We start from the raw sequence: 14,151 nt of genomic DNA, 5'->3' as shown, positions 1-14,151 counted from the left end.
AAAAAAAAAAATTATAGTGGTTCAATAGTTCAGTTCCTTAGATTGTGTAAGCATTTATTGGATGCCTATTATACATACCAGGCCTTTTGCCAGGCACATGGACTTCAGCAGTAAACTAGGCACAGAAGGTCCTTGCCCTCCTGGAGCTTCTATTCTAACTGGAGGAGACAAGCGGTAAATGAAAAAATAATTTAACCGAAGGCCACTGATTGTGAGAAGTAATGGAAGGAAGGAGGTCAGGTGGTGTGACAAAGAGAAAGTGGAGGGAAAGAACAGGAAGCCCTCTGGGGAAAGTCCTTCTAGAAGGGGTGAGTCAGAGCTGGGTGTTCAGAATAGGAAGCAAAAGCTCTGCCTGGCATTCAGGAAGCCTTTGTTGGCCCTCCACTAACAGGTCTGGGAAGCTGCTTATCATAAACCACAGGAGCTCCTTGGAGCTGTATCTCCAGACCCAAGGAAAGGAGACAGAACTGTGAAGGGACTGCTGATTCCTTTACTGCAACAGATAAGATTTGGGAGCCACCATCAGTTTTCACAGTGATCACAGTATTTTTTTTTTTGAGACAGAGTTTCACTTTGTCACCCTCAGTAGAGGGCTATAGCATCACAGCTCACAGCAACCTCCAGCTCTTGGGCTTAGACAATTCTCTTGCCTCAGCCTCCTGAGTAGCTGAGACTACAGGCGCCCGCCACAACACCCGGCTATTTTTTGTTGCAGTTTGGCCGGGGCTGAGTTCAAACCCACCACCCTTGGTATATGGGGCCGGCGCCCTATTCACTGAGCCACAGGCGCCGCCCTAGAATATATTCATTTCTATCTAACCAAGGACTCAAGAGAATCTTAGATGGAGGAGATGCTGGACACAGACAGGAAGAGAATTAAGAGCTCCTTGGCTTCCTATAGGTTCATTTAACTCCCTTCCCTGTGCTGACTGACAATAACAAAGCAATAATGAAAGTTTTAAGGCCCTGAAGCCCGAAAACCCATGGGATATGCTTGGAGGTGAACAACAGAATAGGCTGGGAAGGTGCATGGAGCCTTTCATAGACTATTTGAAATGCAGCGAACAATCATGAAGTGGTTTAAGTATGAAAGGGATGTGATCTTTTGTAGGTTTGGGGGTTCGCTTTTCTTTTCTTTTCAGACAGAGTCTCACTTTGTAGCCCTTGGTAGATGATGTGGTGTCACAGCCCACAGCAACATCAAACTCTTGAGCTCAAGCAATCCCTTTGCCTCGGCCCTGCCACAATGTCCGGCTATTTTTAGAGACAAGTTCTTGCTCTGGCTCAGGCTGGTCTCCAACCTGTGAGTTCAGGCAATACACCCTCCCAAGTGCTAGGATTACAGGTGGGAGGGAGCCACCTTGCCCAGCCCTTGGGGTTTTTCTTTTAAGCCCAATGATGGATTGATCATTGTATCATTAAGTAGCCACCCCAAATGAGTATAGACCTAATAGCAGAGCTTCCAGATCCATGAAGTTAAAGCATTCCTAGACAAATAGAGAAATAGATATATTCATAGGAGTTGGAGACTTCAGCATTCTCTTTCTGGGAGTTGACTCTGATTAGTGTGAAAATTAATAATGCTTGCCAAATCGTATCTGTTGTTGTAAATGAATTTGCAGTAACTTTATGTTTCTCCCCACTTTGGGTTTGGAGATGACGCTTCATAGAGCTTGTGTGGTTGTAGTAAACAGTCAGAAAACCGGTGAGGATATAGAAGACTTTGACAGCACTATCAACCATGTAGCCTAATCAACAGCTATGGGATTAGCTACTCCACCCAACAGTTGCAGAATAAACGTTTTTTTTTCAAATGTTTGGGGAGTATTCACCAAGATCAACTATATGCTAGGCTATAAAACAAGTCTCAATCAATTAAAAGGACTGAAATCCTGCCAAGTATGCTTCTTGGCTACAAGGAAATTAAAATACAAATGGATAACAAAAAGCTGCAGTCTGCAACCTGGAGGTTTGTAGCCTGTTAGGAACCAGGCCTCCCAGCAGGAATTGAGTGGCAGGCAGGTGGGATTCATCTGTATTTCCAGCCCCTCCCCATCGCTCGCATCATCACCTGAGCTCCGCCTTCTGTCAGATAAGAGGCAGCATTACATTCTCATCAAAGAGTGCCAACCCTACTATAAGCCATGCATGCAAAGGATTGAAGTTGCAGGTTTCTTATGAGAATCTAATGCCTGATGATTTGAGGCAGAGATGTAATGTGCTCAAATCATCCCAAAACCATTCCCACCCAGCACTCCAGTCCATGGAAAAATTGTCCTCCATGAAACCAGTTCCTGGTGCCAAAAAGGTTGGGGATCAATGGTAAAAAGATATATGGAAAATCACAAATACATTAGAATCTCTGTGAGTTGACCACCCTAGGAACTGTAACAAACTGGTCAACATATGGAGGTGGTCAACACAAAGAACTTCCATTGAGTAATATGGTGAATGTCTGGTCTGTGAAAATTAGACAAATTTAAGGAGGCGGTCAACTATGGAGGTTCTTCTATATATGGAAATTAAACAAGATACTTGTAAATAAAGAAGAAATCACAGTGGAAATTAACAGTCCCTCTAGTTGCTCTGTGAGGAATGGGTTGGAGGGGCCAAGTGTATCCAGGGAGACCAGTGGACAGAACTTTACAGAATTCAGGAGGAGCTGTCCCAGTGCCTTGGACTCTGGGTGAAGAAATGGAGAGGGAGAGCAATGGGCGGCTTTGGGAATCTGGGAGGCGGAGCCTATGGGACTTGTCGAGGGTTGGATGTGGGCCATGTGGGTGAGAAGGGAAACAAGGATGACATTGAGGTTTCTGGGTTACGTCCTTGAACATTGCCCTGTGACTCTCAGGATCAAGGCTGAACTTGTCGGCATCGCTCCTGATCCAGCCCCTCCCCACTTTGACAGCCTAATCTCTCACCACTCCTTACTCTCCTGTTGTAAATTCCAGCCCCACCAAACAAGTCGTCTCGTTGCCATGCTCTCCCTTGTCACATGTTGGTCCACTTAGCTTCAGCACCCTTTGCCCTGCCTTTTACTTACCTCTTAGTTTGGGTGCCAATTCTGCTGGGAAGCCTTGCTAGCTTCCCCGCCAGACTGGCCAAGGGCCTCTACTATGTGCCTCTGTGCTACACCTGTCATCACCTGCACCTTGCTTTGCTTTGTCCCTTCTCTATCTCCCCCATAGCACTCCTGAGAACAGAGAATAAGTCTCATTTTTCAACTACCACCATCCCCACCACCACCACTACTACTACTATAACTGGGTTGCCGGTTTCCTAATCTCAGGAGAGTGAGACTATATAATATCACAGAACCTTTATTGCGTCCTCACTGTGTGTGCCAGGGGCTTCACACGCATGATCTCAGTTAATTATCCCAGCAGCAGCATGAAATGGGTCATCAATCCCATTTACAGGAAGAGGAAACTGAGGCTTAGGAGCCTTAAGCAAGCTTGCCCAAAATCACACAGTTACTGGTGGAAACAGAATTTGAACACAGATTTCAAACCCAAATCTTATAACCACCAAGTTGCACTGTCAGAGTCAGAACAGGATTAGAACAAAATGAACTTGAAGATGGGCCAATGAGACCCTAATCATCTTGTGCCCATGGCCAGGCTTTGGCCCACACTTGGCACAGATTGCGGAGGGGAGCTCCCTGGGGGCTCAGGTGGGGATGGAGCCCAGGGCAGGCGCAGAAGACCCAGGTCCCAGCCAGCAGCAGCACAGGTTGCTATTGTGTGCTGCCTCCCCCCACTTTACAAAAGCAAAGGCCTCATTTCTAGTGCTGACTAATTTCCATAAAGGAATTAGAATGGCTAATTTTATATCCTTTTGGTAACTACTTCTCTTCTCCATTATAAGGTAGCCAATGATGATCCTCTTCAAATTAATACCAGCAATAATTGCTGCAGAATTAGCCTCCCGAGAAGCAGTGTTATAGAAAGTGTGGGGCGGCGCCTGTGGCTCAGCGGGTAGGGCGCCCGTCCCATATGCCGGAGGTGGCGTGTTCAAACCCAGCCCAGGCCAAAAAAAAAACCACACACACACACAAAAAAAAGAAAGTGTGATTTTTTTTTTCCTTTTGTTTTTTCAAATAAAGAATAAAAAGCCCTTATGTACTTGTTTTTAATCTAGGTACTAAGTAGATTATGGTATTAGAAAGGTTCGGAAACTTCTCTGCTTGACTCTTGACTACTTAAGAGCTCTTTGTGGTCCACACATGTTTTGAAGTGTTGTGGGAGTTGATGTGAATGGCAACTAATTACACTTGACATTTTTTTTTTTTTTTTTTTTTTTTTGTGGAGACAGAGTCTCACTGTACCGCCCTCGGTAGAGTGCCGTGGCGTCACACGACTCACAGCAACCTCTAACTCTTGGGCTTACGTGATTCTCTTGCCTCAGCCTCCCGAGCAGCTGGGACTACAGGCGCCCGCCACAACGCCCAGCTATTTTTTTGTTGCAGTTTGGCCGGGGCTGGGTTTGAACCCACCACCCTCAGCATATGGGGCCGGCACCCTACTCACTGAGCCACAGGCACCGCCTACACTTGAACATTTTTAAAGGGAAAACATAGATATCTCACAAAACTGCTATTTTTTTGAGTACTTACTGTGCTCTAGCTGGTACTGAGAACCTGGTGAGTTTCATTTAGCTGCCTCAGTGGAACAGCCCGGGAGGGTGGTGGTGGTGGTGGTGATCTTGCTTCCTGCTTTTTAAAGGTAAGGAACTGAGGCCTAGAAAGACTGAGCCACTCGTTCAGACTCACAGGGCTAATGCCTAAAGCTGTCAAGACTTGAACTCCAAACACTAGACTCAGTAATGTTTTTCCTTGAGACAAAGTCTCACTCTGTCATCCTGTGTAGAGTGCTGTGACATCATAGCTCATCGCATCCTCAAACTCATGGGCTCAAGTGATCCTCTTGCCTCAGCCTTTCAAGTAGCTGGGATTACAGGCGCCTGCCACAATGCCCAGCTAGTTTTTCTACTTTTAGTAGAGACAGGGTCTCACTCTTACTCAGCTTTGTCTCAAACTCCAGAGCTCAGGCAATCCTCCGCCTTAGCCTCCCAGAGGGCTGGGATTATAGGCCCGAGCCACTGAGCCTGGCCAAGCCTCAGGATTCTCTTTTTTTTTTGAAACAGAGTCTCACTACGTCACCCTCAGTAGAATGCTGTGGTGTCACAGCTCACAGCAACCTCAAACTCTTGAGCTTAAGCAATTATCTTGCCTCAGCCTCCCAAGTAGCTGGGATTATAGGCGCCCACCACAATGCCTGGCCGTTTTTTTGTTGTAGTTGTCATTGTTGTTTAGCAGGCCTGGGCTGGGTTTGAACCCACTAGCCCTAGTAGTGTGGTTGGTGCCTTAACCACTCGGGTATGGGCGCCAAGCCAAGCCTCAGGGTTCTTAAGTATTATCTTACCCGTGTCTCTGAGAAGTACCACTAGGTACATTTTTATGTTCTTTTTGAAATAGGATCTATGTAGCCTCCAGGGAGATCCTTTGGTCTAAGTCAGATCATGTCACAAGCCCTGCACTGACTCGAGTCTCACCCAGGGAACTTCTTACAAAGCTGAAGTACTGGCTCAGGACTGTAGTACAGCAGCTAGGGCGCCAGCCACATACATGGGAGCTGGCGGGTTCAAATCCAGCCCAGACCTGCCAAACAACAATGACAACTACAACCAAATAATAGCCAGGCATTGTGATGGGTGCCTGTAGTCCCAGCTACTTGGGAGGCTGAGGCAAGAGAATAGCTTAAGCCCAAGAGTTGGGGTTACTATGAGCTATGCCACCACAGCACTCTACCCAGGGCAACAGCTTGAGACTCTGTCTCAAAAAAAAAAAAAGCTGAAGTGCTTACAAGGTCATGCAAAGCCCTAAATGACCCGTTCACCATTACCTCTCTGTCCTTTCTTCTTCCTATAGCTCACTGAGGTCCAGCCACACTGGCCCCTCATTGTTTTGTGGTCCCAGATGTGCTCCTGCCTTCCTCACACATGGTTATCTTCTGAGTGAGCCCTTCCCCATCCACCCTGTTTAAACTCCCCAGGCGTGGTGGTATGCATCTGTAATCCCAGCTACTCAGAAGGCCAGGGAAGGAGGATAATTTGAGCCCAGGAGGTGGAGGCCAGTTTGGACAACACAGTGAGATCCCATTTCTTAAAAAATAATAAGGTATAAAAGTATGGTAAATTTCTGGTTTATTATGTGACTCTGTCTTAAAGGCAGAGATTTTTGTTTGTCTTGGTCACTGCTAATCACACCTAGCACATCATAAACCCTCCATAAATGTTAATTATATGAATGGACTGAGAATATAATGAGTGCTCAACCACCGGCAGACTTTTCCACTGTAGGATGCAGATTGTTCTTGCCTGATCTGTAGATTTTTCAAAAGAAGACAGAAATTCGGGTATTTTTGAAATCTCCAGTTTAAACAAAAGAATGTTGACATCTATTAAAATAGGCTATGTGTGCCATTGGGCGTGGCTCGGCGCCTGTATCTCTGCACCTGTAGCTCAGGCTAGGATGTTGGCCACATACACGGGAGCTGGCAGGTTTGAACCCAGCCCAGGCCTCCAACAACAATGACAACTACAACCGAAAAATAGCCATTGTGGCGACACCTGTAGTCCCAGCTACTCGGGAGACTGAGGCAGGAGAATTGCATAAACCCCAAGAGTTTAAGGTTGCTGTGAGCTGTGACGCTATGGTACTCTACCAAGGGCGACATAATGAGACTCTGTCTCAAAAAAAAAAAAAATAGCTGGGCATTGTGGCAAGTGGGCATCTCCAAATGCTATCACCTTGAGGATTAGTACTTCAATATATGAATGATGGAGAACACAAACATTCAGTCCATAACAAGTGTTACTGTAGTCTGGTCAAGGTAGCTCCCACCTGTGTCTTAGCTCTCTGGGAGGCCGCGGCAAGAGACCTCAAAATACAAAAAACTAGCCTGTATTCCTGTAGTCCCTGCTACTAAGAAGGCTGAGCCAGGAGGATTGCTTGAGCCTTGGAGTTTGAGGTTGCAGTCAGCTATAATGACACAATACACAGTAGTCCAGGAAATAGAGCTGGACTCTCTCTCAAAAAAAAAAAAAAAAAGTGTTATTAATGTTTTAGGGTAATGTTAGGGCAGGAATCCAGGAAGATTCAAATTCTCTTTTCGTTTAAGCTATCCCTAAGTTTGGGGAACAATGGCAAAACAAGGCAGATAATCTATTACTGATTAAAGCTTTTAAGTCTCAATCCCCACGCAAAGCTCTGGAAAGGGAAGCAGTTAGCACAGGAGAACGTGTGCTAACTGAATGGTCTACAACAGAGGCCAGCAACCCATAGCCTGTAACCCGTGAATGGTTTTTAGCATTTCAAATGGTTGGAAAAAAATCAAAAGAAGGATATTCTGTGATATCTGAAAATTACATGAAATTCGAATTTCAGTGTCCTGAACCATAGCTTTATTTGAGCACAACCCCTTTTGTTCGTTTACATGTTGTCAGTGGCTACTTTTGTGCTCCTGTGACAAAGTTGAGGAGTTGCAACAGAATCTTAAATATTTATCTGGCTCTTCAGAGGAAAAAGTTTATCAATTTCTTATATACAAACAAAACTGGCCAATGGCTTTGCCTAACCTCAAGTGCAAATCTTAGCTAAAAATACCATTTTAAAAGCTACAGAGCCACCCAATAACGCTAGAAGACAGGGATCCAGAGACAGAGAGTATTTACCCTTAAGGCTTAGCATGAGCTGGTTTAGAGATTGTGTGCCTCAAGTTTTCCAATGCCAGACCAACCTGGCTGTTCTAAGGAAGAACCAAGAGAGAAAGACAATTGGCCTTACTGGAGGATAAAAGAGGAAGAGCGATACACTGTAATTAGCTGTTGTTTTTATCCAGTTGCAAGTTCAACCCCTATAATATACTCCAGGGTCCTGGAACTGGGCCAGTGTACATGCAAAGTTATCTTCTTAGCCGGACTTGGTGACTCACACCTATAATTCTAGCACTTTGGGAGGCTGGGGTGGGTGGATTGCTTAAGCTCAGGAATTCGAGACCAGCCTGCGCAAGAATGAGACCTTGTCTCTACTGAAAATAGAAAAAAATTAGCCGAGTATTGTGGCGGGCACCTGTAGTCCCAGCTACTCGGGAGGGTGAGGCAGGAGGATCCTTTAACCCCGGGAGTTGGAGGTTGCTGTGAGCCAGGCTGATGCCACTGTATGCTAGCCCAGGCAACAGAGTAAGACTCTGTCTCAAAAAAAAAAAAAAAAAAAGAAAGAAAGAAAGTTACCTTCTTTTAAGCCCCCACCCCTGGATTGACACTTATCCCTCAAGTCAACGCAGGAATGGGAGGGAAGAGTGGTACCCTTTCTAGAGTTTAACATTCATCAATGAAAATTCCTGGCATTATTTCCTGTCATGCCACTTCCTTTGTTTCTAACCTATTTGTGTTTTGTTTTCTCCTTTTGCCACCCTCCCATCCCCACCCCTGACACACAAAGGTGATTTTAAAGGATGTGGACTCACTTCTCTATGTGGACACTGATGTTCTCTTTCTGAGACCTGTTGATGACATCTGGAAGCTTCTGAGACAATTTAATTCCAGCCAGCTTGCAGCCATGGCTCCTGAGCACGAAATCCCCAAGATTGGCTGGTACAGCCGCTTTGCCAGGCATCCTTTCTATGGCTCTGCGGGAGTTAATTCAGGAGTCATGTTAATGAATTTAACTCGTATAAGAAGTGCCCAGTTCAAGGTAATGAAGTGCTTTAAGAGCCTTTGTTTAAAGATTGGAAGTTAGTCTTCTCAACAGTGACACTCCTAGAGTGTCATTACGCTGAGTTTGGAAATAGGTGGCCTGTAGATGAGGATGGAAGGAGCCAGAGAAATGTATTTGGAAATTTTTGAAATATTTGTTTGTTCAGGAAAAGCCTAGAGGGCTATGGAATTTAAAGCTTCAGCAGAGTTGCCTGCCATTCAGGGATGTTATGTTGCATTTCTGAATTTCATATGTTTTATCTCTGTGTATACCAAGGCTTTAAAGATCATGTAAAATTTCTTGGAATGATCCTGTGCACACACACAGAAATATTTGTACGAGGGTATGCATGCTTTTGTCTTTATCCTAGCAAAAAGCTACAAAGAACATCAGTAGAGAACTAGCCAAAAAAAAAAAAAAAGATCTATTCTTTATAGATCCTCTTAATCTATAAATTAGATACTAAGATCTCTAAGAAATATGAAGTGAAAAAAATTTAAATACAGCACTGTATTTAAATACTGTAGAATGCGATAGCATTTTTGCCTTCAAAATTTCCAAAAGAATATCAAAGTGAGTGTTAATTGTTGTGGATACTTCTGGGGAAAGTGGGAATGAGTTATACAAAAGGAATATTTTTTTACTTTTTTATTTTCTATCATTTATGTGCTATTTGAATATTTAGTCTATGAATATATTGCTTTTCTACTAAATTTAAATCATTCTTTAAAGATAAGGAAAGATATTTTTCCTTAAGATACATTAATTCTGCTGTCTGTATTTTGTTTCTTCACTTAACGGACAGGAAATAAGCCTAAGAAAGAAGTTAAATTTCAGGCCTCGTTCTCTGAGTCAAAACCACAGGCCCTAATCCCAGTTCTTGGTCCATCTAGTACATCTGGCAAAACACTACAATTGCCAGCCCTAATTTTGCTCTGTCCCATGCCCTGAGGATAGCAGGACCCCACCTTCTTTGCTTTATTCTTCTGTCCCTCTGCATTCTTTCTTAGTGGACAAGATGTATTTGCTTTGCTTCAGCTGTTCTGATGCTTTTCTCTTTTCCAGAACAGCATGATTCCAACGGGCTTGGCTTGGGAGGACATGTTGTACCCTCTGTACCAGAAGTATAAGAATGCCATTACGTGGGGAGACCAGGATTTATTAAATATTATTTTTTATTTCAATCCAGGTAGGTTCTCTTGGAGAATGCCATTTGTGTAGGCAGGCGCCCTGCTTGGCTCCCAGCGCACATTCCAGGGCTTGGTTGCTACTTAGTAGGCTTGGATTGTGCACAGAGGAGCCCGTGTTCCCCTGCGAAGTTCACCCTTTCATCCACCACCCCAGGAATCTGACGGAGGCGGGTACTTGCGCTGCTGACACAAAAGGCCACATGTTTAAAACCTCCAACGCTGCACTCCATGTTTAGAGAATATCTTTCAGATTTTGCTATACCATTCTTCTAAGAAGTACAGTCAAAATAGATGTGAGCCCCCACAACTATGCTTGACTAGCTTTGCCTTTTAAAAAAAAAATTGATGTGAGGCACAAACTATATGAAGAAAATATTTTTTTCTTTTTCTTTTAAGACAGAGTCTCACTCTTCACCTAGGCTAGAGTGCCCATAGCCTCAGCCTAGCTACCCTCCTGCATCAGTCTCCCAAGTAGCTGGGACTACAGGTACTCACCATGAACGCCCAGCTAGTTTTTCTATTTTTAATGGAGACAGGGCCTCACTCTTGCTTAAGCTGGTCTTGAACCCCTGAGCTCAAGAGATCCTCACACCTTGATCTCCCAGAGTGTTAGGATTACAGGTGTGAGCTACTGCACCCAGCCTGGTTGAAAATATTATAGTCTAGGCAGGAGACCCTTCATAGCCTGAACAATTACTAGATTATAGAGAATCGACTCCCAGGGTCCTTAAGTTCAGGGACTTGTGTGGGGTTAAAAGCCTAGAATGAAGACTCAAATTCCCAAATCCTTTCTTTCCCTCCCAATCTGGAACAAACAAATTTCATCTCATATTATTAAGTTAGTGATTTGGTGGGGTAAGGTCAGAAGGAAAGGGAGATGGAAATTTCTGATTTATATATATATTTTTTTCGAGACAGAGCCTCAAGCTGTCGCCCTAAGTAGAGTGCTGTGGCATCACAGCTCACAGCAACCTCCAACTCCTGGGCTCAAGTGATTCGCCTGCCTCCACCTCCCAAGTAGCTGGGACTACAGGCGTCTGCCACAATGCCTGGCTATTTTTTGTTTGCAGCTGTCATTGTTGTTTGGCAGGCCTGGGCTGGATTAGAACCCGTCAGCTCAGGTATATGTGGCTGGTAAAATTTCTTTTTTTCCCCCTCTTCTTTGTTAAAACCTTATTGATCACATCACTACCAATCAAAACCATATTTTCTTATGGAGAAAGATCTTTGGGGGTAAAAGAAGAGAAAAGCGTTCCTTGGCCGGGGAAGGTGCACTCCTAGCACTCTGGGACACCGAGGCAGGTAGAATGCCTGAGGTCACGAGTTCGAGATCAGCCTGAGCAAGAGTGAGACCTTGTCTCTACTAAAAATGAAAAACTGAGGCAAGAGAATCACTTGAGCCTAAGAGTTTGAGGTTTCTGTGAGCTACGACGCCATGGCTCTCTACTGAGGGTGAAAAAGTGAGACTCTGTCTCAAAAAAAAGAAAAAATTCTGGTATAAAACCTCATTATATATGTCTTTGGATCAAAAAGTTCAAATTCTGGAAAAGAAAAATAAGCAGGTTAATACAGAGTTTCTAGGAAAGACTCCCAATACTAATTCAGTAAAGAAGGGGAAAACTTTTTTTTTTTCTTTTTTTTTGTAGAGACAGAGTCTCACTGTACCGCCCTCGGGTAGAGTGCCGTGGCATCACACGGCTCACAGCAACCTCCAACTCCTGGGCTTACGCGATTCTCTTGCCTCAGCCTCCCAAGCAGCTGGGACTACAGGCGCCCGCCACAACGCCCGGCTTTTTTTTTGTTGCAGTTTGGCCGGGGCTGGGTTTGAACCCGCCACCCTCGGCATATGGGGCCGGCACCCTACTCACTGAGCAACAGGCGCCGCCTAGGGGGAAAACTTTTTTTAAAAAAAAATTTCAGATTGGTATGAGGGTACAAACCATTATAATGTTTGCCTTTGTTAGGTAGGTCCCTGCTGTAGTTGTGTCCCACACTTTGGAGTTGTGCCATTTACAAGGAAGGGAATATCTTGGCTATTTACTGTTGCATGTTTTATTTTATTTATTTATTTTTATTTATTTATTTATTTTTTTGAGACAGAGTCTCACTTTATCACCCTCGGTAGAGTACTGTGGCGTCACAGCTCACAGCAACCTCCAACTCCTGGGCTTAGGCGATTCTCTTGCCTCAGCCTCCCTAGTAGCTGGGACTACAGGTGCCTGACACAATGCCCAGCTATTTTTGTTTTTGTTGCAGTTAGGCTGGGACTGGGTTTGAACCTGCCACCCTCGGTATATGGGGTCAGTGCTTTACCCACTGAGCCACAGGCACCACCCTTGTTGTGTTTTAACCCATTTCACTCTGACAGTAACAGGGAATTTAGTCTGCACCTCCTCCTTTTCCTTCTTAAGCTGATTGAATTTTTTTTCTACGTGTAAGTGTATTTTGGTTAGGACTCTTGGCTGCAAATACCCCTAGAGTTAGGCGAAACACAAAGGATACTTTTAAAATAAGCAATGTGGGGGACCTAAGTGAGATTTACTTTTTCCCATTGAAGTCTTTGAAGATTGTCATTCTCTGCTCTTCTGGCCTCAGAACCAAGTACCAAGGTTTCATGTGACAGCCACCCAGAAAGACTAACTTCATCCCAATTCCAAATTTCAAGGAGAGAAATCACATGGCTACTGTCAGATCAGGTCTGATCAGAAATCAGACCATGGGTGGCGCCTGTGGCTCAAGGAGTAGGGCACCAGTCCCATATGCCGGAGGTGGCGGGTTCAAACCCAACCCCGGCCAAAAACCACAAAAAAAAAAAAAAAAAGAAATCAGACCAGCTAGGCCAGGAGCATGGACCTAAGGAATAATGGCTGCCATTTATTATTGACTTACTGGCAGGTGCTATTCTAAGCATCATCTTACTCAATCCTTAAAAAACACTGAGAATATAATCCCTGTTTTACAGATAAAGATACCAGTGGGGAAAGAGTTAAATAATTTGCAGCGGCGGCGCCTGTGGCTCAGTGAGTAGGGCGCCGGCCCCATATGCCGAGGGTGGCGGGTTCAAACCCAGCCCCGGCCAAACTGCAACAAAAAAATAGCTGGGTGCTGTGGCGGGCGCCTGTAGTCCCAGCTGCTCGGGAGGCTGAGGCAAGAGAATCGCTTAAGCCCAGGAGCTGGAGGTTGCTGTGAGCTGTGTGATGCCACGGCACTCTACCGAGGGCCATAAAGTGAGACTCTGTCTCTACAAAAAAAAAAATAATAATTTGCAGCACAGCTAATGAGTGTCAGAGCAGGGATTCAAAACTAGGCAATTCTACCTCCAGCCCAAAAGGGATAGAGGGAACCTTCTACAGGGGGGATCCCAGAGTAGCTCAACAAAGTACCTTTTTGCCACATTATTATTTCTTTGCTTTAAATATTGCATTTCCTGATGTAAAGTCCTCTGTCCATATTACTGAACTAAGGAATTCACACAGCTGCCTCCCCAGAAATCCTCTTGGCCTGTTGCAGATTGTTTGAGGATGTGATCAGTGAATAAATAATACCCAAAGGCAGTTGTAAGCAGCTTTGCAATTAGACACGATCCCCTTGTCTTTAACTGGGGCTGAAACTAACTGAGTTTAATTGCTTCTGCACCGCCCGTCCTAGATTCATTGAGGAAAAGGGATATTGTCAAGTAATTATCAAGTTGTTCATTCTAAATTCTGGTTCTGAGCAGTAGTGAGCAATAACCAAGTTTTCTGATTTTAGATCAGTAAGTGCTAGGTTAAATCCCTGACTGCTCTTTGTGAGGCCTGCATTTGATCTTCCTTTTTCACACTTTACCCAAGTACTTCATTAGACTCGAGTTCCTTAAATCTGAAATTCAGCAATATCCATCACATTGTAAGGTCTCTGCATTTATATTGATTGTGAACACTTTCTATGAACCATACCAAACTATACTTGAAAAGAAGATTCATTCCCTTAATCCCTGGAAAGGAGAAAGGGAGACATATCCACTGTGACTCTGGAGATAAAGATGTTTATTGTTAAGGTTCTTTGGGTTGCCATGGATGAAGCAAGGCGCATAACGCCTGTAGTGCTTGTCTGGAATGTTGTTATTATTATAGTCTCCAGTAGCCAATAACACGGATTTTTAAACTGTGTTTAAAAGTCATTAGCTGGGGCGGCGCCTGTGGCTCAGTGGGTAGGGCGCCGGCC

At 44.5% G+C, this 14,151-nt stretch overlaps 1 protein-coding gene across 1 annotated transcript in view; it reads left to right on the top strand.

Moving 5' to 3' along the window:
• The window catches only part of GXYLT2 (glucoside xylosyltransferase 2), a 108,002-nt gene that overhangs the window by 74,976 nt on the left and 18,875 nt on the right, over positions 1–14,151 (top strand). Inside the window, exons 4-5 of the mRNA XM_053599051.1 lie at positions 8,504–8,755; positions 9,824–9,947. Coding sequence (XP_053455026.1) covers positions 8,504–8,755; positions 9,824–9,947 — 376 coding nt within the window. The remainder of the gene's footprint in view (positions 1–8,503; positions 8,756–9,823; positions 9,948–14,151) is intronic.

Source organism: Nycticebus coucang, chromosome 8, assembly GCF_027406575.1.
Source record: "Nycticebus coucang isolate mNycCou1 chromosome 8, mNycCou1.pri, whole genome shotgun sequence".
In the NCBI taxonomy this organism is placed as follows: domain Eukaryota; kingdom Metazoa; phylum Chordata; class Mammalia; order Primates; family Lorisidae; genus Nycticebus; species Nycticebus coucang.
The sequence above is the reverse complement of the archived record's forward strand: the minus strand, read 5'-3'. Positions and strand labels throughout refer to the sequence as shown.